General features: G+C 45.7%; 2 protein-coding genes across 5 annotated transcripts; both read right to left on the bottom strand.

Annotated features, from left to right (window-relative positions):
• Window positions 1-1,036: 1,036 nt before the first annotated feature.
• On the bottom strand, window positions 1,037-4,903 carry rgcc (regulator of cell cycle). Of its 2 annotated transcripts, XM_069533568.1 has the most exons (6): window positions 4,784-4,903; window positions 4,612-4,753; window positions 4,307-4,471; window positions 2,757-2,864; window positions 2,603-2,665; window positions 1,037-1,713 (listed from the first exon to the last, which is right to left on the bottom strand). In XM_069533568.1, exons 2-6 carry the CDS (start codon window positions 4,637-4,639, stop codon window positions 1,706-1,708), a joined length of 372 nt encoding a protein of 123 aa, XP_069389669.1. In that variant the 5' UTR covers window positions 4,640-4,753; window positions 4,784-4,903; the 3' UTR covers window positions 1,037-1,705. The 2 variants fall into 2 exon arrangements, with proteins under 2 accessions (XP_069389669.1, XP_069389668.1); XM_069533567.1 differs by lacking the exon at window positions 4,784-4,903 and having other exon boundaries at window positions 4,612-4,774.
• A 1,257-nt stretch (window positions 4,904-6,160) lies between these two features.
• Window positions 6,161-19,856, bottom strand: f5 (coagulation factor V). 3 transcript variants are annotated; one of them, XM_069533555.1, is made up of 26 exons: window positions 19,587-19,856; window positions 19,144-19,214; window positions 17,945-18,067; window positions 16,978-17,190; window positions 16,727-16,888; window positions 16,076-16,297; window positions 15,823-15,988; window positions 15,414-15,594; window positions 14,847-14,943; window positions 14,563-14,768; window positions 13,993-14,140; window positions 13,675-13,887; window positions 11,172-13,407; window positions 10,924-11,092; window positions 10,029-10,265; window positions 9,625-9,841; window positions 9,274-9,453; window positions 9,031-9,147; window positions 8,877-8,948; window positions 8,671-8,756; window positions 8,435-8,590; window positions 7,883-8,027; window positions 7,493-7,644; window positions 7,187-7,369; window positions 6,937-7,097; window positions 6,768-6,902 (listed from the first exon to the last, which is right to left on the bottom strand). In XM_069533555.1, exons 1-25 carry the CDS (start codon window positions 19,748-19,750, stop codon window positions 6,951-6,953), a joined length of 6,063 nt encoding a protein of 2,020 aa, XP_069389656.1. In that variant the 5' UTR covers window positions 19,751-19,856; the 3' UTR covers window positions 6,768-6,902; window positions 6,937-6,950. The 3 variants fall into 3 exon arrangements, with proteins under 3 accessions (XP_069389655.1, XP_069389658.1, XP_069389656.1); XM_069533554.1 differs by having other exon boundaries at window positions 6,161-7,097; XM_069533557.1 differs by having other exon boundaries at window positions 6,161-7,097; window positions 19,144-19,208.
• Window positions 19,857-20,481: the final 625 nt, after the last annotated feature.

The raw sequence follows: 20,481 nt of genomic DNA, 5'->3' as shown, positions 1-20,481 counted from the left end.
CATTTAAACACTTCAAAACACGAGATGAAATCAAAGCAGCAGAATCAGCTCCGACCATCAGTGGGGGGGGTGGGGGGGGGGGGGGGGGGGCAGCAACCAGCCGAGAGGACACATTGAGATCAGTGGAGTTTACATGGAGCCGTCAGTGTTGTGCAATGTGTTGTGTGTCTCTGGAGGAGCGGAGGAAGGAAAACAACCCGAGGACGTGACGTCACCTCGACTCCGTACAACACAAAGCCTCTGTTACAAACTCGGAGCAGGGAATTTTAAATTCTGCCTTTGCCAGACCGCAAGAATTTTATGATAGAAAATGTGATCCAGCATTTTTTACAGTGAGGACGTCTGCACTGACTCTTCCCTTTAACTCCGTGAAACTTCTCTGCACCTGCTGCCACACAACCAATGTGTCCATCCACTGACCTCTGACCCCTGCTGGTCAACAAACCGGGGGGGGGGGGTGCCACACCTGTTGCCGGGGCAGGAAGGGGGTCACACCCTCCTGTCTCCCTCCACCTCTGGAAATAGACCCTGTTGCTGCAGAACTTACATAAGTCGCCGCCTCTTTCTGAGCCGTTGATTAATGAGCACAGACGCTCGGAGGCTTGTGATATCTATTTTAGTGCGTCTGTGTGTTGTTGTACACACGAGTTTGTGCAGGATGAATCTGGCACTTTAACGTGGCTCTCGTTTCGGTCGCCCGCCTGTGTACTGCGACGCTGTGTTGGCCTCGGTCCTGGAAAGTGCGGTGGAGGAGATCAACAGGTCAGCTGATCAACAGCACACGGAGACAAGGACACGTCCGAGGAGCTGGAGACTCAGGGATTCATCACCACACTCATATTAATGAATTAATCAAACATATCTAAGACACGTGTGTAAAATATTTTGATGTATTCAAGACGTTTCAAGGCCTAAAATTATTCCTGTGAAAACCTGTGAATGCTTCTAACCTGAGGGACGTTATGTTTCAGAACCCGACTGAAGTCAGATGCTTCAGCAAACCTTTTTACAAGAATGAAGCAAAGAGACGTGTAACTAAAAGAACAATATCTCAGACTTTAATATTCTGGCAGACATCAGCTGTATTAAATACACATGATTTCCAGTTTTTCTTTCCCGAGCAGATTAATTTTCAGTTCACATTTAAACATGGAACCTTTTATTCCAGAGCGTCAAATCTTAATCTGACTGTTAATACAGAGGCAAATAGAATTTTAGAACAATTATTATTTACACAAGTTACAAAAATAATATATTTCACCAAAAAAAAAAAAAAAAGACAATAAGAAGCTCTATAAAATTACAAATATATTTCTATTATAAAAAGCCATTTGTTTAAATACTCTTCCAGCTCAGGTTTCAGATGAGGGAGTGTGACCTGCTCTGTGTGGCGGTTTGTGGTTCTGACAAATGTTCCAGTGAAAATATTCCTCGTCGTGATTCTGCACAACAACAAGTCCGTGTCCTCGTGGCCGCTGAGCGTCCTCGTCCTCGTCTCCCTGCAACGATAATTTCTTGGCGGCCGACAGGTTAAATGTAGGAAGCTCGACCTGACGCCGCAGTGGAGTCACCAGTTGCCGTCCAGCTGTATCCTGTTGGGTGGTTGTCAGTGTGGGTGGGGGGGAGGCAGGTGCATGTTGAAGGGGAGACGTCCACTCCCTCCCTCTCTCATGGCTTCACTCCAGGACGCCCGCGAGCCTCCGTGTCACATGCCTGAGAAGAGACAGACAGACCTGATTAGAACAGGGCTCCTTGGCTCAGAGGTCGCCGGCTCTATTCTGAGAGCGGGGGACAGACATCGTAAACACGGGTGTCCCTAATAAACACGCCGCTCTCCCGGGCTAACGGGGGGGGACGTCTGACCGGACGTCAGCTCCAGTGAAAGACGCACATTCAGAGGCCGGAACACAGAACAGAGGCGGTGGAAGGAAAACAGAGCTGAAAGAGTTCCAGCTCTCTCTGCGGCCTCGTTCCTCTCCTGACATTTACAGTTGGAATTTCAGCCCAGAACACATTCCTCATTCTCTGATGCAAGTTCCAACACTTACAGGCCTCGTGTTGAAGAGGAGGCCCGACGCACATCGACTGTCTCCGTTTGCTCCAGATGATCAGAAAACCACTAAAGGACGCCTCGTGTCAGATCCTGAGTCTCGGGTCTACGTGTCGTGTGCAGATTTCTCGGCGTTGACAGTTGTCTTTCGTCTTTTCACAGTTAAGTGAGTGACAGAGTGAAAAGCGATTCGCCGCCCTTCTCTCCCGCGTAACCCCAGAGGCCTCGAGGGCCACGTGACGGACCCCAGCTCCGTCATCGTCCTGACACATCACTGTTTCTCAGAAACCTGGGGGGGGGGGAGGGTCGTTAACACCCTGACCCTTAAAGGCCGATTCATGGTTCTGGAGCTACGTAGGTCGGGAGGAAGCACGGGGCCACGCCGTTGTTAGCGTTCATAGTTGTGCATGTGTTTCTATGCTGCTGTGTCGCTTCCTGTTCGCTTATTTACAAATTCTCTGGCGCCTCAGTTTACTTCAGGACAGTGAGTGTTATCACTCGTAGGTTACGGCTGAACACACGGGCTGATTCTGGTTCTGCATTAACACTTACTCTCTAATGTCTTGTCGAGGTCGGCGATGAAGTCCTCCAGCTCTTTGGTGTCGCCGAGTTTGGCTGCAGAGGAGAAGAAGCAGAGATTCAGACTCAAACGTGAGCGTCGACAGACGGTTCAGTAATAATCCGTCTGTCTTCGTGTGTTACTCACCTTTTGGTGACATCAGCGGCGGTGAGGTGGCTCCGGGGGAGAACACGGTGGGAGAATTCAGCCGCTCGTCACTGAAGCTGAAGCTGTTTCTGTTCAGTGACTCTGCACCTGTCACGAAGAGAGAGAGGGGACACACACACACACTGATTAAAACCAGAGAGCTCACACACACATACACACACATTCACAGAGATCTGATGTGTGTCAGTGGAGCAGCTTCAGTGTGTAATCAGAACAACCTTCCTCTGTGGTCACACGTGTGCGTGTGCTTGTATTTGCACACAAACACTGGGATAAACAAACTGAGACACTTTCTTCTCTGTGTCTAAAGCAGCAGAAGCTTCCACTCTTCTTCACTGGACGACTGCAGGAAGAGCGGAGCAGGTTGTTGTTTGGACTCCAGCCTCCGTCTGATCTACAGAGCGTCACATGTAGGACCCAGTGAGGGATCCTGAGCCCTCTGCCACTTAACTCCCCCCTCCTCCCTGACCTGAACACAGAGCTGCTCCCTGAGTCCGGCCTCCACTTCCTCTCTGGGCTGGATCTCAGTTTTTGTCATTAATCGTTGCCGTCAGCAGCCCGTCCATCCATCAGGCTGCAGCACAATAGGTCGACAGGTCCTCTTCATGAGAGCGCCATGGAGAAGACGGAGCTCAGGCAGGAATCTGATCCCTGGAGCAAATCAACAAGCTCATTAGAGCCTCAGACGCAGGTTCAAACACCTGCCCCCCCGTGCTTCCCCCCCTGACGCTGCTCGTTGCACAACCCTCAGCGGTGATGGTGTAATTACTGGTCAACACTGCGGGCACCGGTGATACAATCAGAAAACCACCGGAACACATCAGAGCTTGAAAAGCACTGATTCTCTCTGTGTGTCTGAGCTGAGGACGGTTTCTGTCTCTCTGTCCTCACACGTCCACTGATCAACTTTCCAGAAGTCTCAACCACCATAAAGATCTTTTTTCCCCTCATTCCCTGGAGACCCAGCCCACTCACACATGTGGGGAGCTGCAGTATCTTCACTCGTGGAGACCTGGGACATATTTCCCTCCGTGTGTCAGAAGCTGGGGGCCAGCTCTGCAGCAGCGGGGGGGGGGGGGGGGGGGGGGGGGTCAGTGATTCAGTAACTCATGACTGTGAAACGTTCAGAGACACAGTACGGGGGCAAATATCAATCTAACCCCAAAAAGCTCTGAAGCACTTCTCTTGCTCGTTTTGTGTAATTTTGTTTTCATGCATGTGTCAGCACACGATAAGAAACTGCACAGGAGGAGGAGGAGGAGGAGGAGGAGGAGGAGGTGATATGACTCCATGAATTAGCATTAATGAGACTTAAGGTCCATGAGCAGCTGATAAAAAAACTGAGACTGTGAATGTGCAACAAGTGTCAGATATTATTTCTACAAGACCTGATCTCCGTTCTGGAGTCCCACTCCGCAGGAGTATAAAGTCTGGCGCCTCCTCCCCTGAGGATGGAGGGGGTTAATTGCTCCTTTAATTGATATTGAAGCAGCATGTGAGTACTGAGGTCAGTTAACACGTGTTCTCACTGTCAGAGTCGCTGATGCCGCTGTCGCTGGCGCTGCTCCTCCTCTTCACGGTCTTCAGGTGCTCGTCGTACCTGAAGTGACGTTTCTCCACCGGCGACGTGAAATCCTCCATCACCGCGTCGAACTCGCACAGGACGTCGCTCAGGTCCTGCTCGTTCTCCAGGTCTGAAGAAACACACGAACACGTTCATCAGCTTCACACCAGAACACGGTTGTAATTGTAATAATGACGAACTGTGATGCTCTCTGTTAACCTCAATTAAAGTTATGACTCATTAATAAAACTTGAACGGAGAGGAACTCACCTTGAGCTTTGAGTTTTGGAGATTTCATGATTCCAGAGTTTTTATCCAGAAAAGTCTCAGTTCTGTTGAGTTCAACGTTAAAGTTCCTCAGAGTTAAAGTTCCACTGTTCGAATCCTGCAGCTCAAAGTGTCCGTGTGAGTCCGTGTGAGTCTGTGTGAGTCTGTGTGAGTCTGTGTGAGTCCGTGTGAGTCTGTGTGAGTCCGTGTGAGTCTGTGTGAGTCCGCCCCGAGGAGCTGCAGCTTTATACAGACTGTGAGGGCGGTGCGTGTGAGTGAGAGAGTGAGGGTGTGTGTGTGTGTGAGAGAGAGAGTGTGTGTGTGAGTGAGAGAGAGAGAGAGAGAGAGTGTGTGTGTGTGAGAGCGAGAGGGTGTGTGTGTGTATGAGAGAGAGAGAGAGTGTGTGTGTGTGTGTGCGTGTGAGTGAGAGAGTGAGGGTGTGTGTGTGTGTGAGAGAGAGTGTGTGTGTGTGTGTGTGTGTGTGAGTGAGTGAGTGAGTGAGAGAGTGTGTGTGTGTGTGTGAGAGAGAGAGGGTGTGTGTGTATGAGAGAGAGTGTGTGTGTGTGCGTGAGAGAGAGAGAGTGTGTGTGTGTGTGTGTGTGTGAGAGTGAGTGAGTGAGAGAGTGAGGGTGTGTGTGAGAGTGTGTGAAAGAGAGTGTGTGTGTGAGAATGTGTGTGTGTGAGTGAGTGAGTGAGTGTGTGTGTGCGTGTGCGTGTGCGTGTGTGTGTGTGTGTGTGAGTGTGTGTGAGTGTGCGTGTGTGTGTGAGAATGTGTGTGTGTGCGCGTGTGTGTGTGTGTGTGTGTGTGTGTGTGTGAGAATGTGTGTGTGTGTGTGTGTGTGTGTGACCAATAAAAGATTCCCCGGGTTGAAGTTACACCCCCCCCCCCCCCCCTCTCTCTCTCTCTCTCTCTCTCATAATAAAGTGTGTGTTTGTAAACAGCTCGTGTGACGTCACAGGAGGAGTAACACGGATATTTATAATTGTGACCTCACAGCTTTTCACCTTTTATTATCACCGGGCAGATTCTGAGGCCAACAGCCTGTCACACACGCACACACACACACACACACACTAACACACACACACACACACACACGCTTCTCTCTCTGCAGTGCACAATAATGTAAAATGTACTGTATGAATGTGTGTGATGTAAAAACCTGTAAAGAACTTTGAGTGTCATCAAGACCAAGATAAAATAAAGATTAATAGAGTAACATGACATTAGGCAAAGCATGTGTGACTTGGGGGCCCCCTGGTGGCTGCATTGACTCTGACCAGAATTTAAAATGCACCTGTATCTTTTATTATTCTAATAGGTGTAGTGTTTTATCATTCTTTTATTTTGAATCTATTTATTTTATGTATTATCATTATTATACTGCTTCGTCTCCATCCTCATCAGATCCAGAGGAGTCATCTCCTGGAGAAGTCAGCCGTCACCCTGAAGGTGCCACTGAACGACCTGGTCTGAGCAGCGGAGCTAAACGTGACTCCGTGAGACGATATCAGTGTTCACGTGCTCATACATACCGACACTCAGAGAGAATCATGGATGAGCTCATGCATCGCATCATCATATTTATTGCAAAATAAATTACAAGGCCTCTACTTACATATTTACATTCATCTCTATTCATTTCATAAAGTAACAAGTTAAACATGTCAGAGTACAAAATGCATAAAAGTTTTTCAAAAACACAAGAATATTGACAAAAGGGTGAAGAACTTTATCACATGAAACCAGAGCGTGAGCAGTGATTACACAAATACAAGTACATTGTTTACGTTGTAAAAGCTGTGATTCAGTATAGTTTTATATGTTTTATCCTCTTTACAGTGAGTTTTCTTATTTACATTTTTCTCAAGAGAAAGTACAAAGATCCTGATGAAACAAATCTGACATATTTAGGGAACTAATTTGTGTGTGTGTGTAATTTGGTGAAGCTTCATTCAATTTAAAGGAACTGTGGGGCAACGACGCCGGAAGTGAGGGGGCTGCAGCATCACCTACTGGTAAGGGATAGCAACTGCAAGGGAAAAAAGTTGTCTAAAATCAATGACAGAAACTTTAAGCAAATTTTCTACAGTAACATTTTAAGAGTAGAATAGAATCAGGCCTTAAAAACTATTTTTATTTTTTCTAATATAGAAGTGATGGTCAAAGTGAGCTGAGAGATTCTCTGAGGTTCTAAAGTTTACGGGTGGTTTGATTTTCTGAAACTGGTGTAAAATGTTGTTGGTTAAAGGAAAACTCACCTGTGTGTGTGTGTGTGTGTGTGTGTGTGTGTCTGTGTGTGTGTGTGTCTGTGTGTGTGTGTGTGTGTGTGTGTGTTGCATCAATCGAAGTCGCAGCCCAGCAGCTCTATCCTCATGGTGATGGAGCTCATCCAGCTCCTGGGGATGATTCGGACGAAGCGTGAGAAAATGGGCGGGTAGATGTAGTTCTTCACGTGGTTGTTGTTGTCAGTGTTTCCTGAGAACGTCTGGATGTGATGAGAAAGAGAAGATCGATTAGAATCATTGATCTGCTCCTGGTTCACGTGTTTCCAGTTTCCATGGGATTTAGCCGCACCTTGACCGGGAGCTCCTCGTCGTCTGTGTACTGGATCCAGTGGATCCCGTTGTCGCTGTACTGCAGAGTGTAGGAAATGACGTACATCTCTGTCCCCAGAGACTTGGCTCCCTGCGTTACTATACCTGTGATCTTCTTCACCTTGGGCAGTTCCACCTGCAGCCACTGGTTCCTGTCGTTATACTGTGGAGGAGAAAGCACAGAGAAGGAAGTGAAGACTTATTCTTCGTCTGTATTTCGCTCGTTCCTCGTTCTAAACCTGAAGGCGTTCACTGAGGCCCGGCCTGTCAGAATTAGAGGGAGAACCTTGGCCTGCCAGGCGTTGATGGTGCCCTGTCTGTTGAGGCGAGCGAGGGACGGTTTCCAGGATCCAGAGTACCAGCTGGAGGCCGTGGAGCTGGCAGTGATGAGATTATCTGCTATGTCTCCGCTCTCTATCCCCAGAGGCACCGAGCACCCTGAGGCCGGAGATTACAGATGTTACATTGACAGTTATAGTACTCACTACACACACACATTTTTTTAAATGATTCATCATAAAATATGCAAAATGTATGAGGATATAAAGTTTAATCAAGGTCAGCACATGGATCAATGGTGTTGTGACGATGTACAGAACCGTTAATGTGTGACATAGATGCTGATCACATGGTTCGTGTATTTAAACTTTTGCACACACGCAGAAACAGACTTTACCGTCGAGCTCGCAGCCGTAGAACTCCATGCGAACTGTGGCCTTGTTGTACCAGCGGATGGGGTGGAGTCTGATGAACCGTCCAATCAGAGGTGGAGAGAAGGTGTTTCTCTTTGACGCGTACGATTCCTCGTTCCCACTGAAGACCTGATGAGAGAGGAGGAGACACAGAGAGAAAGAAATGAAGAGGTGATCGTCTCTTTTGGTTTGTTAATGATTCCACATAAAACTTAATGTGTCATCATCTGCATTGAGTTGTGTTTTTGTTAACCCTTGGATAACCTTGTTTTCATGGATAAGAGTGTAAATTCTGCAGGTTATCAAAGTCAACATCAAAGCTTTTGTGAGTTCACCACATTGTCCGTGGTTTTGCGGGGGTTGATTATAATTTTATGAGAATTCTCTGTGCTGTAATGTTCTAACAACTCAATAATGAATTTCTCTGTTTTAGCAGATTCTGGAGTGAGAGACCTCGTATGTTGTTCTGTTTCATCACACAACACAAGTGAGAGAGAACACAACTGCTGCATTTGCACATATCAAACCCCCCCCACCTTCCTGAGGTCGCTGCTGTTGCCCTTATAGAAGATCCACTTCCTGCGGTCGGTGCTGTAGGAGATTAAGTACTTGATCACGTATTGGTACTTAAACATCTGCTTGGCTCCCTGAGTGGCCACCTGACTGATCACAACCGGCCGCTGGAAGTCCACCTGCACAGGGGAACTCACATTTTAGTCACATAGCAAATGCAGATGTGCAAATACAATAATTACACATATATAACACATACCTGGATCCAGCTGTGTTCCACCTCTGTGCTCCACGCATTGTATTTACCCTGATTGTCCAGTCTGGCAAGATGCGGCTCCCAGTATCCTGCAAACATGGAAACACTGTCATCTGCTGCCGTCTTTACTCACACAGCTTCAGTTGTGCAGTATTTTGTGTGGTGGCAGTGGGATCAACACTGTATCTGACAGCAGGAGGAATATTTACCTCTGGTGTTGATTGCTGTGATCTGAGCATCTGTCACGCTGCCAGACTGTAGACCCAGCGGACGGTTACAGTCTTAGAGGAGACACACAAGTCACAATATTAAAACAAGATATACAATCTTTAGATTGTGCAGCAGTAATTAAAAAGTTTGTACCGTTTTCTAGAACCAGGAAGAGAGTCTGCATTCCCTTCTGTTGGTTGAAACCAACTAGTGTCTCCAGCTGCCACAGACCAGGTTTGGACAGAAACATCTCCAGAGTCGCAAAACTCCCTGCAGATACAGTTTGGTAAATAAGTTGAAAACACATGTCCCTGCTGCAATACTGACATGGAACACCATCAAACACTATATATCATGTAATTCTGAATCCTCCTGCACAGACACTGCAGTGCTCACCGGGCAGCAGAGGGTGGACAGCCTGTCTGTAGCTGTTGATCCTCTTTTGCAGGAACGTCTGTCCGTGGAAGTGGACACTTTGAAAGTCTTTGGGAGAACCCATGTTGATGAGGTGCCAGCGTACGAGCTTGTGGGTGTTCATCCTCAGACCCTTCAGGTTGAAAATGATCCCGTTGATGGCTGAGGACATGAGGACACGAGGAGAAGAAGATGCTCAGGTTTGATCATATATCAACAGAGTGTTTGAATGAGCCCGTTATAGAATGAGTTGTTATTATATTCAAAGTGCTTCGGGTGCAGGATTATTATTTTTATTTAAAGCAGACCAGTTGAAAGTATAAAATTCTTTACAGTGGAACTTGAGGTCTCCCTTGAAGTTAGAGTCAAAGTTTCTCCTCCGACTTTTCCTCTGCATCATCTCGTGGTTCTTCTCGTAGAACCAGCTCTGAGACTCGTCGAAGGTCATGAACAGCAGAATGAACTCCCGAATGTCTGATAGGTCCCGGCTCAGGGTTCCCTCCCGACACACTAGCAGAGGTCCGATCAAGCCGGAGTGGATGTCCCTCTCCTGAGAGACGGAAAAATTGTAATATTACACAAGCATCAATGTCTTACTATACAATTATATATATATAGAGCCAACTGTGACTTTTCCCTGCAGCCATTTGGGGGCGCCACAGTCATACATTGAAATGATAGATTCTGAATATCATTTCTAAACATACAATCAGTTATTAATTATCTAAAGTACTCACAGGATTGACACCTGAGTAGTAGGCCCAGGTCCGACAGTCAGACTCGTCTTGCGATGGCCCGACCATGGGGTGGACCTTCCAGAGATATGTGAAGGTGGTGTTGGGTTGAACCTCGTTGTCATACTTGTACCAGTACTTGGAGCCGTCCTCATAGGACAGACCTTCTGACTGCTTGGTGTAGGAAACTCCATTTGGGTGAATGGAGTACGGCCGGTTGGCGTTGTTCCTGAACACCACCTGAGAGTAAGAAGGACACAGGTCATTGTCGGGTGGTTACGGTTTGCGTCTCGTTCTTTTGTGTCTTCAGTGTGTCTTCACAGTTTGTGTCATATGGACAGAACATGTCTCCGTTTTCAGTCTTTGTGCTATAATGTCAAGCTCAATAAATTGTTATGCTGACGACACACAGTTATATTTTTAGTGACAGGCCACGAAACCTCCTCAAACTTAATGACAGTAAAACAGAAATTCTCTTTATCCTATTCCTCAATATATAAAACCTGTCGCAGGGACTTGTTTTTGAGGATCAAGTAAAGAGTTGTCTGATCTTTTTTAAACATAACTGAAGTTAATTTTTATTTTCAGTGTGAAATGTGACAGAGATTTTTAGTCTTGCTGCTTTGGCTTCCTGTTTGTTTTCACAATCATTTTAAGATTTATTGATTTTTAAACTTCTTTGTATACGAAGGATTGACTCTCTCACTGTGCGCCTGCACATCTTAGATCAGCTGATGGTCTTTCATCTCTGGGGGAATTTAATTTAGTTTATTGTCTATTGCTCAAATGTATTTTAGTTTTCTCCTCTTGTGAAGCACTTTGAATCTTCGTTAAGAAACGTGCTGTACAAATGAATCATTTGACGAGATAGATAACAGCAGATTTCCGACTGTCTTACCATGATGCTTTGTTCAACCTCGGCCTTGATGACCGGCCCCAGGATTCCCAGATGCTCCTCTATCTCTCCGCGGATGTCGGGCGTGTTGAAGCTACTGTCCGTGTAACCTCTGAAAACCACCTTGGTGAACGTTGTTTTCCGGGTGTTATACTGCGCTTTGTCTTGTCTCCTGTGGGCAGGGCGTGACCGCATTTCAGTTTCTCATTGTGTTTCTTATTGATGCACATGTTTGAATTCCCTGAGCTTACCTCTGTCCGTAGCCGCTGTAGTCCCACTCCACCTCCTCTGCAGAGATGAAATACGTCTTGACGTTGGGGCCTACGTTTTTTAAGTAGTACTTGGTGGTCTCGTCCAGGTTGAGATTCTTGATGTCTTCGTCGCTGCTGTAGGGGTCTTTGAAGGACACATATTCATATTCATTTGCTTTCACGTCTTGCTCATCCAGCCCGAGATGATCTGGCTCATCTCCAGGAACATACAGCTCATAGTCACTGAAGTCAGGCCGCGGCACGCCGATCACCACGGGCTGGTCAGTCAGCACCGCCTCATCAGAGATGGCGGCCGGCGCGTTGGGTCGAGCCCCGCGTGGCGACATAGCTGGATTGAAACCACGAGGAGAGAATGGCAAACCGCTCCTGGCCAGAGGCTTGTACACCTTCCTCCTCTTGGTTTTCATGCCTTCACCCTTCTGCGGCCTCTGTCGGAGGTTCACCGTCTTCACCTTCCTCTTTGGAGCTGGCGTTGTCTGAGGGGTCTGTCTCTCGAAATATTTAACCATGTGGTCAGGAATCTCCATGGGCTCCATTTGGTGAGTTCCCTCATAAGTCCAGTTGTGGCCCTGTGTTTTGACAGAGGTGGATTTAATCGCCTCCTTGTTGTTTTCTGTGAGGTAGATCAGAACTTCTTCTACACTCTCGGAGACATTAAGCTCCTCAGAACTTCCCGTTCTGACTCCACCACTCTTCTCCCAATCCACCATCTCGTTACTTTCTGCAGACGCTGTCTCGTACAACTCGCTCATCTCCGAACTTATCAAGCCTGAAGAGTTGGATCTGGATATATTTTGAGATGTGGTGTTCTCCAGCTCTGCTCCAGTGCTCAGCGAGTCGATACCACCGGTTGTGTTGTCAGTGTTCTCCACTTCGGACACAAGGATTGTCGGGTTGCATCTGTCTGTGCTGCTGACGTTGAACTCTCCAACGTCTGGAGAGGACAATGATGCATCTGCTGACACGTTAGCTGCTGTGTTATTCTCATCTGTCCTTCGTGTCTCTGGCAGACCGAGGGAGCTGTTGGTGTTGGACCTGGACTGAGGAACAGAGTAAGAGAACACGTCCCCTCGGGTGAGTCTTTCCTCAGAGTCCTCATTCAAGACATCAGACATCTGGTTGTCACCAGTCAGGATTACGTTCATTCTTTCGGTCTCCAAGAGGGAATTTACATTTCCAGGTACTGTAAGATTTGCAGATTTTTGCACTGTTATTGTAAGATTAGTAGTTTCTTGTTGTGTTGCTGTAACGTTTGTAGTTTCTTGTTGTGTTGCTGTAACGTTTGTAGTTTCTTGTTGTGTTGCTGTAACATTTGTAGTTTCTTGTTGTGTTGCTGTAACGTTTGTAGTTTCTTGTTGTGTTGCTGTAACGTTTGTAGTTTCTTGTTGTGTTGCTGTAACGTTTGTAGTTTCTTGTTGTGTTGCTGTAACGTTTGTAGTGTCTTGTGCTGTTACCGTTATATTAGCAGTTACTCTCAGGTTTATAATCTCTGCAGAAACATTTTCGGCGCCTGATAATGCCGCAGCGTTGGGGACTTTGCTCTTCGAGTCCGACACAGAATCATTATCAGGATTTGAAGCATTTTGAGAAACGCTGCTATTTGTAGTTATACTGTCGTTCTTTAGGGTTAAACTAGAGACGGTTGTGTTCTCTGTTTCCAGTGAGGAAGAACTGTTGGAAATGAATGCTGCACTTGTGTTCTGTGTATGTGTCGTATTCTCACTCGTGCTTTGGTTCAGAAAATCAACCGCTGCGAGGTCCACTCCATTGGCCTCGTCACGATTTGAAAATAATGTCTCATTCATTGTGTTTGGTTTTGGAACAGACGTGTCGTTTTCACTCTTTCTCCCGGTGAAGTTCACGTCGATATTTATATCTCCGTTGGGCACGTCAATGGCGTCGTAGTCGAGGAAAGAGAGGTCCAACTTCTCCATGTCGTTGGTCGTCTGGTTTTTCAGAGACCTGAGACCCCACTCTTCTGCAAATGTGTCTGTGTAAGTGTCCGTCTCCAATTGCCATTTCTTTTCAAGCATCGGCTGCTCCTCTTCCTTCTTGATGTCGTCCAGGCTCTGAGGGTTCCACACGGTGTGCGACACCTTATCGTCGTAATCACTGTATTCGTACTGGTAGTCGCGATAGCACTCAACATCCTGGAACTTCACCCGCATTCCTTTGGTCGTCTCATGAGAGTTCAGGGAAGCCAGGAGCCAGACACCTGAGGAGAGACACACAAAGATCATCCAAACACGACATTTACTAGAATAAGACCGAACAGTCTCCTTATGGAACCACACTTCATATCAGTCATATATGATATATAGACATAACCTCCTTGCCTACGGTAACTAAGCACTTTGGAACTTCCAATTGTCTCCTCTGACCTTTTCTTTATTTATCACAAATATACACGTATGTTGACTTTCTGCTTTTACTTTACAAGGACACAGTTTGACATAAAAAGACAGTCTAAGCTGTGACTGACCAATGTTGTCCATGTTCATGGTGATGGTTTCTCCCGTCATGGGGTAGAGGCTGAGGAAGTCCTCTGTCCGCTCGTTCAACTCGAACGTATGACCATAGAACGTAGCTGTCTGGATGTAGTCCTGCGCTCCGATGCTCGACACGTGCCATGTCGCTATCTCGCCATTGCAGAAGCCCAAGAGCGGACCGCTCTCAAACATGTAACCGTTAATCGCTGAAATGTACGTCAACATCAGTCAATGCAGTGCAGCTGCATGAAGCGGCTCAATGTCCTGATGAGCTTTTGTTGAATCGCTAATTTGATTAAAGAAAAACTTACTGTGCATGACATTGGATTTGTAAAAGACGGGGTCTGCCTTGTTGACTCTGGTCCGGTCACAGTTTTGACCAATGTTGTCATCCAGGTACCAGCTCTTGTTTTCATCGAACACAGCGAACATGGCGTGTTGCTCCTTGTCTGCTTTCAACTGGAGAAACGAACCGAAACCTTCATCCATCCGTTTACATTTATAGAACATTTTCCCTTTAGTTTAGTTTGGACTTCGATGCTGTTGATAACATTTGATAATTAGCACGAAACACAAAATGCAGCTACGGGTTGTTGGCGGTGTCATTGATTTTGGAGATAATCTGAAATGAACTGAACCAAATTATTATAGAAAATTAAATCTGTGTCCTGATGATGGCGCCAGATGGAAGGTCAGTGGATCACAGAAGTTATTTCTGGAAGGAGCAGGAATCTGAATCAATATTTAATATGTCAAACTCATGGTGAAAGAATTGTCAGAGGGGAATGAGAGTCATGAGGATTTATCCTCTGGGGAACACGACTGTTATCATGGATCCATCGGTAGAACCGCTCCACCATCGCTGCCCACCGGTGTTTTACCTGCATGTTCCTGACGTTGAGCGAGTGACTCTTGCAGATCAGGATCGGTCCGATCAGTCCTGATGCGATGTCTCGTGGTGCGTCCACTGCGCTGTGGTACATCCGCGTCAGACATCGAGAGTCCCCGTCCAAAGGCTCGTCCTCCTCCATCACATTCCAGACGTAGGTGTGCGTCTCACCTGGCTGAACGCCGTGGGAATAGTTGCCTGGCAACCGCATCACAAAGTACCCCGTTAGATACAGTTCATCGTCGCTATTTAGTGATAAGTGAGAAGAGACTCTACCTCCTTCTGGGTAGTTGACTCCCTCCTCTGACTTCATGATGGTCAGACCATGTGGATAGATGCTGTAGGGTCTGGACGCCATGTTCTTAAAAACAATCTGTACGAGGACGGGAGGACGTGTGAGGACAGATAGTCCGTCAACAATCTTAACTCTGATAATGTTTAAAACAGAGTAGAAAGTGCAGAAGGTTTCATTTGTTTGACTTTCAGGTGGAAAGTTTCTTGGTTTTTCTCTCAGAATTCAATGGTCTTGAAGAAAAAACTGAAAATTAAAGTCTGGATCTAGTGAATTCAAATGTGGTTTAATGTGGAGAACAAGTTTTTTCAACCACTTTAAGAAAAGAAATAGAGAAACAAACCTGTGAGCAGAACGAGTGAGGGGGAATACAATTCCTCTGTTATTTAATCATTTCATATACAGTGTCACTGTCTGAGTTTAAATTCTCAAAGAAGATCAGAACATTTCCTGAGCTCTTGTGTTTTGTGAAGCGTTCTGTTGAGTGAAGCTCTTTAAATTATATTTTTAAACTAGAAAGCAGCTTTAACATTAAACGAACATGATCTCACCGTGATAATGTCTCTGATTTGCGCTCTGATCGCTGGACCCAGGATCCCAAGCTCATTTCTCCTTTGCTTGTTCTCCATCCTCTCTGTGAATGACGCGTTCTTGTACAGCGTGTACACGGCCTTCTTGTACTTCTTACCTATGCGTGTCGGTGACTGCGTCAAGTACTGGAGCTGGAAGTCCCTGCACAAAGAGATATGAGGTTTTATTTCATCTTTGACGTGAACAAAGTGTTTTTGATGTTTTTGTTTAAGCTCAGATAGAACTGGAGCTTTGGGACTGCAGCAGAGAGAAGAGATTTAACGCACTAATCAGCAGCTGTATCATATCGTTCAGTTCATGAATGAAAGCACGGCAGTGTGACCTTAAATCAAACACAGAGGATGTTTGATCAGCGTTTTAAAGTCGTACTCATCGACGTGTTGGTGCATGTCCGGTGCATAGTCCCAGACAATTTCCTCAGCAGCTATGAAGTATGTCCACTCCCTCCTTTCTTTTCTTTGTGCCATAGTCAGGCTTCGGCGGGGAGCTTGGAAGCCGTCGCATGTCTTCACATCCACGAAACCGTGCATGCCAGCTGCAAGAGCAGGAAATTTAAATTTAGACCCACTGGTAACATGTGTGGTGGACAGAGGATCCATTCATCCCAGTGCAGAGAGACAACCTTCAATGTGTTTGCTGGTGTGTGACGAGAGCAGCCAGCGGCCTGTGTGGACGGCCACCAATCTGGCAGTGGCGGTGGAGCCGCTGATCAGGCCCACTGATGACACTCGGTGGCCGGTCTGCTGCAGCACCTGCCCGTTCATGTGCACCGAGAAAACCTCCGGCTCCGAGCTCATGCCCACCAGGTGCAGACTCACGGAGGCGTGAGCGCACACACTCACATCTGGAGGGAAAACAGGAAGCTGCTGGTCACTGTGTGTGTTTCATCTTTGTTTTTCACCTACACACATGTGCTACACATCTGTACACACAAGCAGCAGTGGAAGAAACATCGGATTCACATTGTGAGCCTGCTCAGTGAGATTCTCCTGCTTTAGTTTGTTTTCATTGACTTTACTGTGCATGTGGACGAGAGCCTGAGGAGTTTAATCTGTTCAACAACAATCCAACAAACTATGAGATATTATCTGCATATCATCTTATAACTCCATCTGTAAAAACACTGCTTCCCTCTGACCTGCAGTCGAGTAAATGAAAACAGACAAAGTTGATGTTTTTACTTCCATAACTTGGTCAAAGGTAATTTGTTGCTACAGATGAAGAAGAACAGAATAACAGACAGTTTGACTGACGCTCTGAGCGACTGACGGACCTGGCAGTGATCCCTTGGTGTATCCGTTGATGGTGTATTTGACGTGGTTGTCTGAGGCGTGGCCGTTTTGTTTGTACTTGCTCTCCTTCTCATCAAAAACCCCAAAGAGGAACACGTACTCCTGGTGGACGCCAGTCTGCTGCCCTGACTCGTCCAGGCTTCCTGAAAGAGAGAACGGGGGACCGAGGGATGAAGAGTATCGACCCAGTGAACTCCAGAGCGGTTCACATGCGGTGCTTCGTGTTTCTCACCAGGTTTGCAGACGAGCAGCGTGCCGATGAGGCCGGAGTTGAAGTCGTTCACGACGTCTTGGTGGGAGATGTAGGTGTAGGTGAGACAGGTGGGGTCGTGTGACTGCGGAGAAACGTCTGACGTCACCTCCCAGTAGTAGACGTGTTCATTGTTCGGCTGCACGATGTCGTCCTCTTTCTCTTTCTGTGACGTGTTGTCAAAGTAGTGGGCTCCTGCAAACCGAATGAGAAGGAAATGCAGTTTGAACAAGAGAAAAACGAGTTCAATGCTCCGCCAGGGAGACGGTCCTTTAAGTTCAACTCACAGATCGTCAAGATCCAGGAATTCTTCATTGGGAAAGATAAGAAGAATTCCTGGATCTGCACCAAAATGTATTGAGTTGTTCCCTGATCCACATCACATCGTCCACCAGACACAGCAACAAACCAACGAATCACTGTCCAGGGGTGAACCCCCACCCGACAGCCTGTGAGCTCCAGGACATGTCATCACTGTGCAGGGGTCTGCGGATGTTTACAGACTTTCTTCATTTCATTTGTGACATTTTCCTTAAATCCCCAAACTAATGAAGAATTAAAGAAGAGCTTCCCTCAAGCTGTTCTTTAATTTTGAGTCCTGCACTTTGACTTTCAGCAAATTAAGGAACATTTAGTCTCAATTTCCTGAACCCCCGGTGCCGGTCACGTCTCTCTCTTTTTCTCTCTTGATATAAAGTCAGACAGTGATTTCCATCGGCTCAGACAAAGTGCCCTGTTGGACTTCAGTACCGTCCGCTTTGATAACCGGCCTGTCCTGGTTAATATTTCAGAAAAAGACAAACAGCGTTGTTTGTTGTGTTGGTCAATCCTGTGTGATTATTGGAATGAGTAACATGATGAGCTCCCGCCACGACTCTGAGGTACCGTGGTGTCTCCGGGGTCACCGCAGCCGCCGGAGTCATCTGCAGCTGAGTTAACGCACACCCACCCTCTGACTGCTTCCCGTAAGCGACCCCGTGTGGGTGGATGCTGTGCGATGTGGTCGCCATGTTCTTGAAAGTGACGACGATGGTCTCGCCCTCCTCTGCCCTCAGTGTGGGTCCCAGCAGACCTGCAGAGAAGAACACACTTCACGTAGTCACACTCAACACTACCCACTGTGTGTGTTTGTGTACAATATGACACAACAGAGCAGATACCGTCAGTTAACGATGACTCATCAATTCTTCCTGTGTCATTACTGTTGATTCACTGACTGTAATTTACAACCAGACACAATTTCACCATCTTTCCATTTATTGTGTCTCAGTGAAATGTGATCAACTTCTTTATTATTTATCTCTTACTTTCCTCCTAAAAAACACATAGTATGCAATCGTTGTTTTTATGAACTTTGGTTCAGTTCACTTTGAAAATGTCTCAAATATGTTTTATTTGATTTTACCATCTGTTTTAATCATCTTATAGTTTTATTTGATTTGATTTATCTTTGGTGAACTTGCTTTTTAATTTAAAACTTTTATTAGTTTGCTTTTTTAAATGTTTTAATTTTTATTATTTGGCACAGTTACATATTTTCTGCAGATTTAGTGTTTTTAACATTAGAAGAAAGCGAAACGCGAGTTATAAAACAGCTGCTTTTATATTTCATTAACTGTAGAAATGTGACACAGGTTTTCTGCTCAGCTGAAAATCGTATTAAACAGAAACCAGTCAATGTTTTCAAATAATAATTAATAATAATAAATAGGTCTAAAGGTTGTTAGATTATTCTTCTGTTGTATTTGTTGTATTTAGATGTTTGTGTCTCTTTTAATTATCCATTTGTTTAGTTATTATATATTATATAATTCACCTTTGAAAGAGAAACTGCACATATAAAGCTTCTCGTTTCAGCTTTGTGCTCAAAACATTACCGACCAATAAATCCTTTAACTTTAGGAGCTTTGGGTGGTTTTCCATTTTTTGTTGATTCAAATGATTCTTTATTTTTTCTGGATGTGCATGTTTGTTTACAAGTTTTTTTCCAAACTCAAATTTTTACTGAGTTCATTTCAGAAACCTGCAAATATATACACATCAGTTCCTCTCAGGAAAATAGTTGTAAATAAAAATAATGTTTTTATCTGCGTGACAAGTGAATTTGTTTTTCCTGTTAATTAGAAGCAGAGTGAAGTCAGTGTTTACCTAACCAGGAGGGACGAGTCTTCGCCTGCTTGAAATCTTTGTCATATTCCCGAAACACCACTTTCCTATAGCTGCCACCAAACATACACCACAGTGGAAAAATACAAGACTTAGGTCAACACGCACAAAAAAGTAAAGTCCTATATGAAGAAAAATTTTGACAACATGTGGACGACATCACACGTATACTGAAATTAAAGTGTTTGACTTAGTCTGTGTCTAAATATATAAAAACAACAAGTGAGATTATCATAACTGATTCAAAGGATGACAAAGAAATGAGAGAATCACACACTGAACTTTTACAAGCTAAAGAACTTCAGCAGCAGGAGATTAGACAGAGAATTTAAAAAGAATAAATAGAAATGAAAAATTGTTTTAAAAATGCACAAATATTAACAGTTGCATATCTAATTCTTCTCATTTGAATCCCATCATTGTACCTGTGTGTGTCATTGTCAGAGTATTTCCAGTGTATCTCCACAGCGGCGATGTAGAAGTGTCTCTCTCTGGGTTGAGGCTGCGCCGCTGCTCTGACATGAAGGACGGTCAGAAGAACCAGGACGGGCAGGAGACACCGAGCTCCAGCCCAGACACAGAGCCTCATAACTGGGGTCAATCCTCCGGGTGACACTGGACTGTACTGCAAGTCAAGAAGCTGAGATCTGCCAGGGAGGTCGGCTCTGTGCTTTATCTGTCAGTGACACACACACACGCACACACACACGTTTAAACATTATGTCCCAGGGCAATGAACTGTGTCTCTTTTTTTTTTTTTTTGTCTCTTGAGACTGAAACCTCATGAGTTCGGCTGTGAATCATCAGCAGGGAAGTTCTTCTCCCATCGTCTCCGACACAAACACTCAGGGAACAAGTGGTGAAAATTACACTGGTAATGATTCTGACCTCAGAATGTCCCCGGACCATATTCCCATGAAAACACATAAAAACGTCTCTCATGTGAAACATGTGGAGACGACGCCCGTCCTGAACTTTGTTTATTTGTTCATCTGTTAGCGGAGCAGAGAAATATTCTGTCAATACTATAGATAATGTAGTTTAGTTTAATGTTGATGAAAGTGGATGTAAACTCTGCCAGTGTGCCTGAAACCTGTCTTCTGTGTAATGACCAGCAGGGGGCGACTTCACTACTTCTATTATTCATTTATTATTTCCAACGTCCGCTCTCATTCGGGCTCCACCCCTTTGCTCGTCCATACCTGGTGACTTCTGGCGAACTAACGCGGTAGTGAAACGTCCACAGACGAGAATCGAAGTGCTACTAAACAATAAAAACCAAAACCTTCCCTTCTGTTGTTATACGGAGCAGCCATCTTG

The sequence above is a fragment of the Paralichthys olivaceus genome, chromosome 10 (assembly GCF_024713975.1).
Source record: "Paralichthys olivaceus isolate ysfri-2021 chromosome 10, ASM2471397v2, whole genome shotgun sequence".
Classification (NCBI taxonomy): domain Eukaryota; kingdom Metazoa; phylum Chordata; class Actinopteri; order Pleuronectiformes; family Paralichthyidae; genus Paralichthys; species Paralichthys olivaceus.
The sequence above is the reverse complement of the archived record's forward strand: the minus strand, read 5'-3'. Positions and strand labels throughout refer to the sequence as shown.

What these genes read in the sequence shown, in the direction of transcription:
- f5 (XM_069533554.1), bottom strand. Translation starts at nt 19,750, where the DNA reads ATGAGGCTCTGTGTCTGGGCTGGAGCTCGGTGTCTCCTGCCCGTCCTG. An exon ending in CTACGGCTGCGAGCTCGACG is followed by an intron (nt 7,645 to 7,882) that starts GTAAAGTCTGTT and finishes CTCCGGCCTCAG; the next exon opens with GGTGCTCGGTGCCTCTGGGG. An exon ending in TCAACGCCTGGCAGGCCAAG is followed by an intron (nt 7,370 to 7,492) that starts GTTCTCCCTCTA and finishes TCTCCTCCACAG; the next exon opens with TATAACGACAGGAACCAGTG.
- rgcc (XM_069533568.1), bottom strand. Translation starts at nt 4,639, where the DNA reads ATGAAATCTCCAAAACTCAAAGCTCAAG. An exon ending in TCCAAAACTCAAAGCTCAAG is followed by an intron (nt 4,472 to 4,611) that starts GTGAGTTCCTCT and finishes GTGTTTCTTCAG; the next exon opens with ACCTGGAGAACGAGCAGGAC. An exon ending in CGGCATCAGCGACTCTGACA is followed by an intron (nt 2,865 to 4,306) that starts GTGAGAACACGT and finishes TCTTCGTGACAG; the next exon opens with GTGCAGAGTCACTGAACAGA.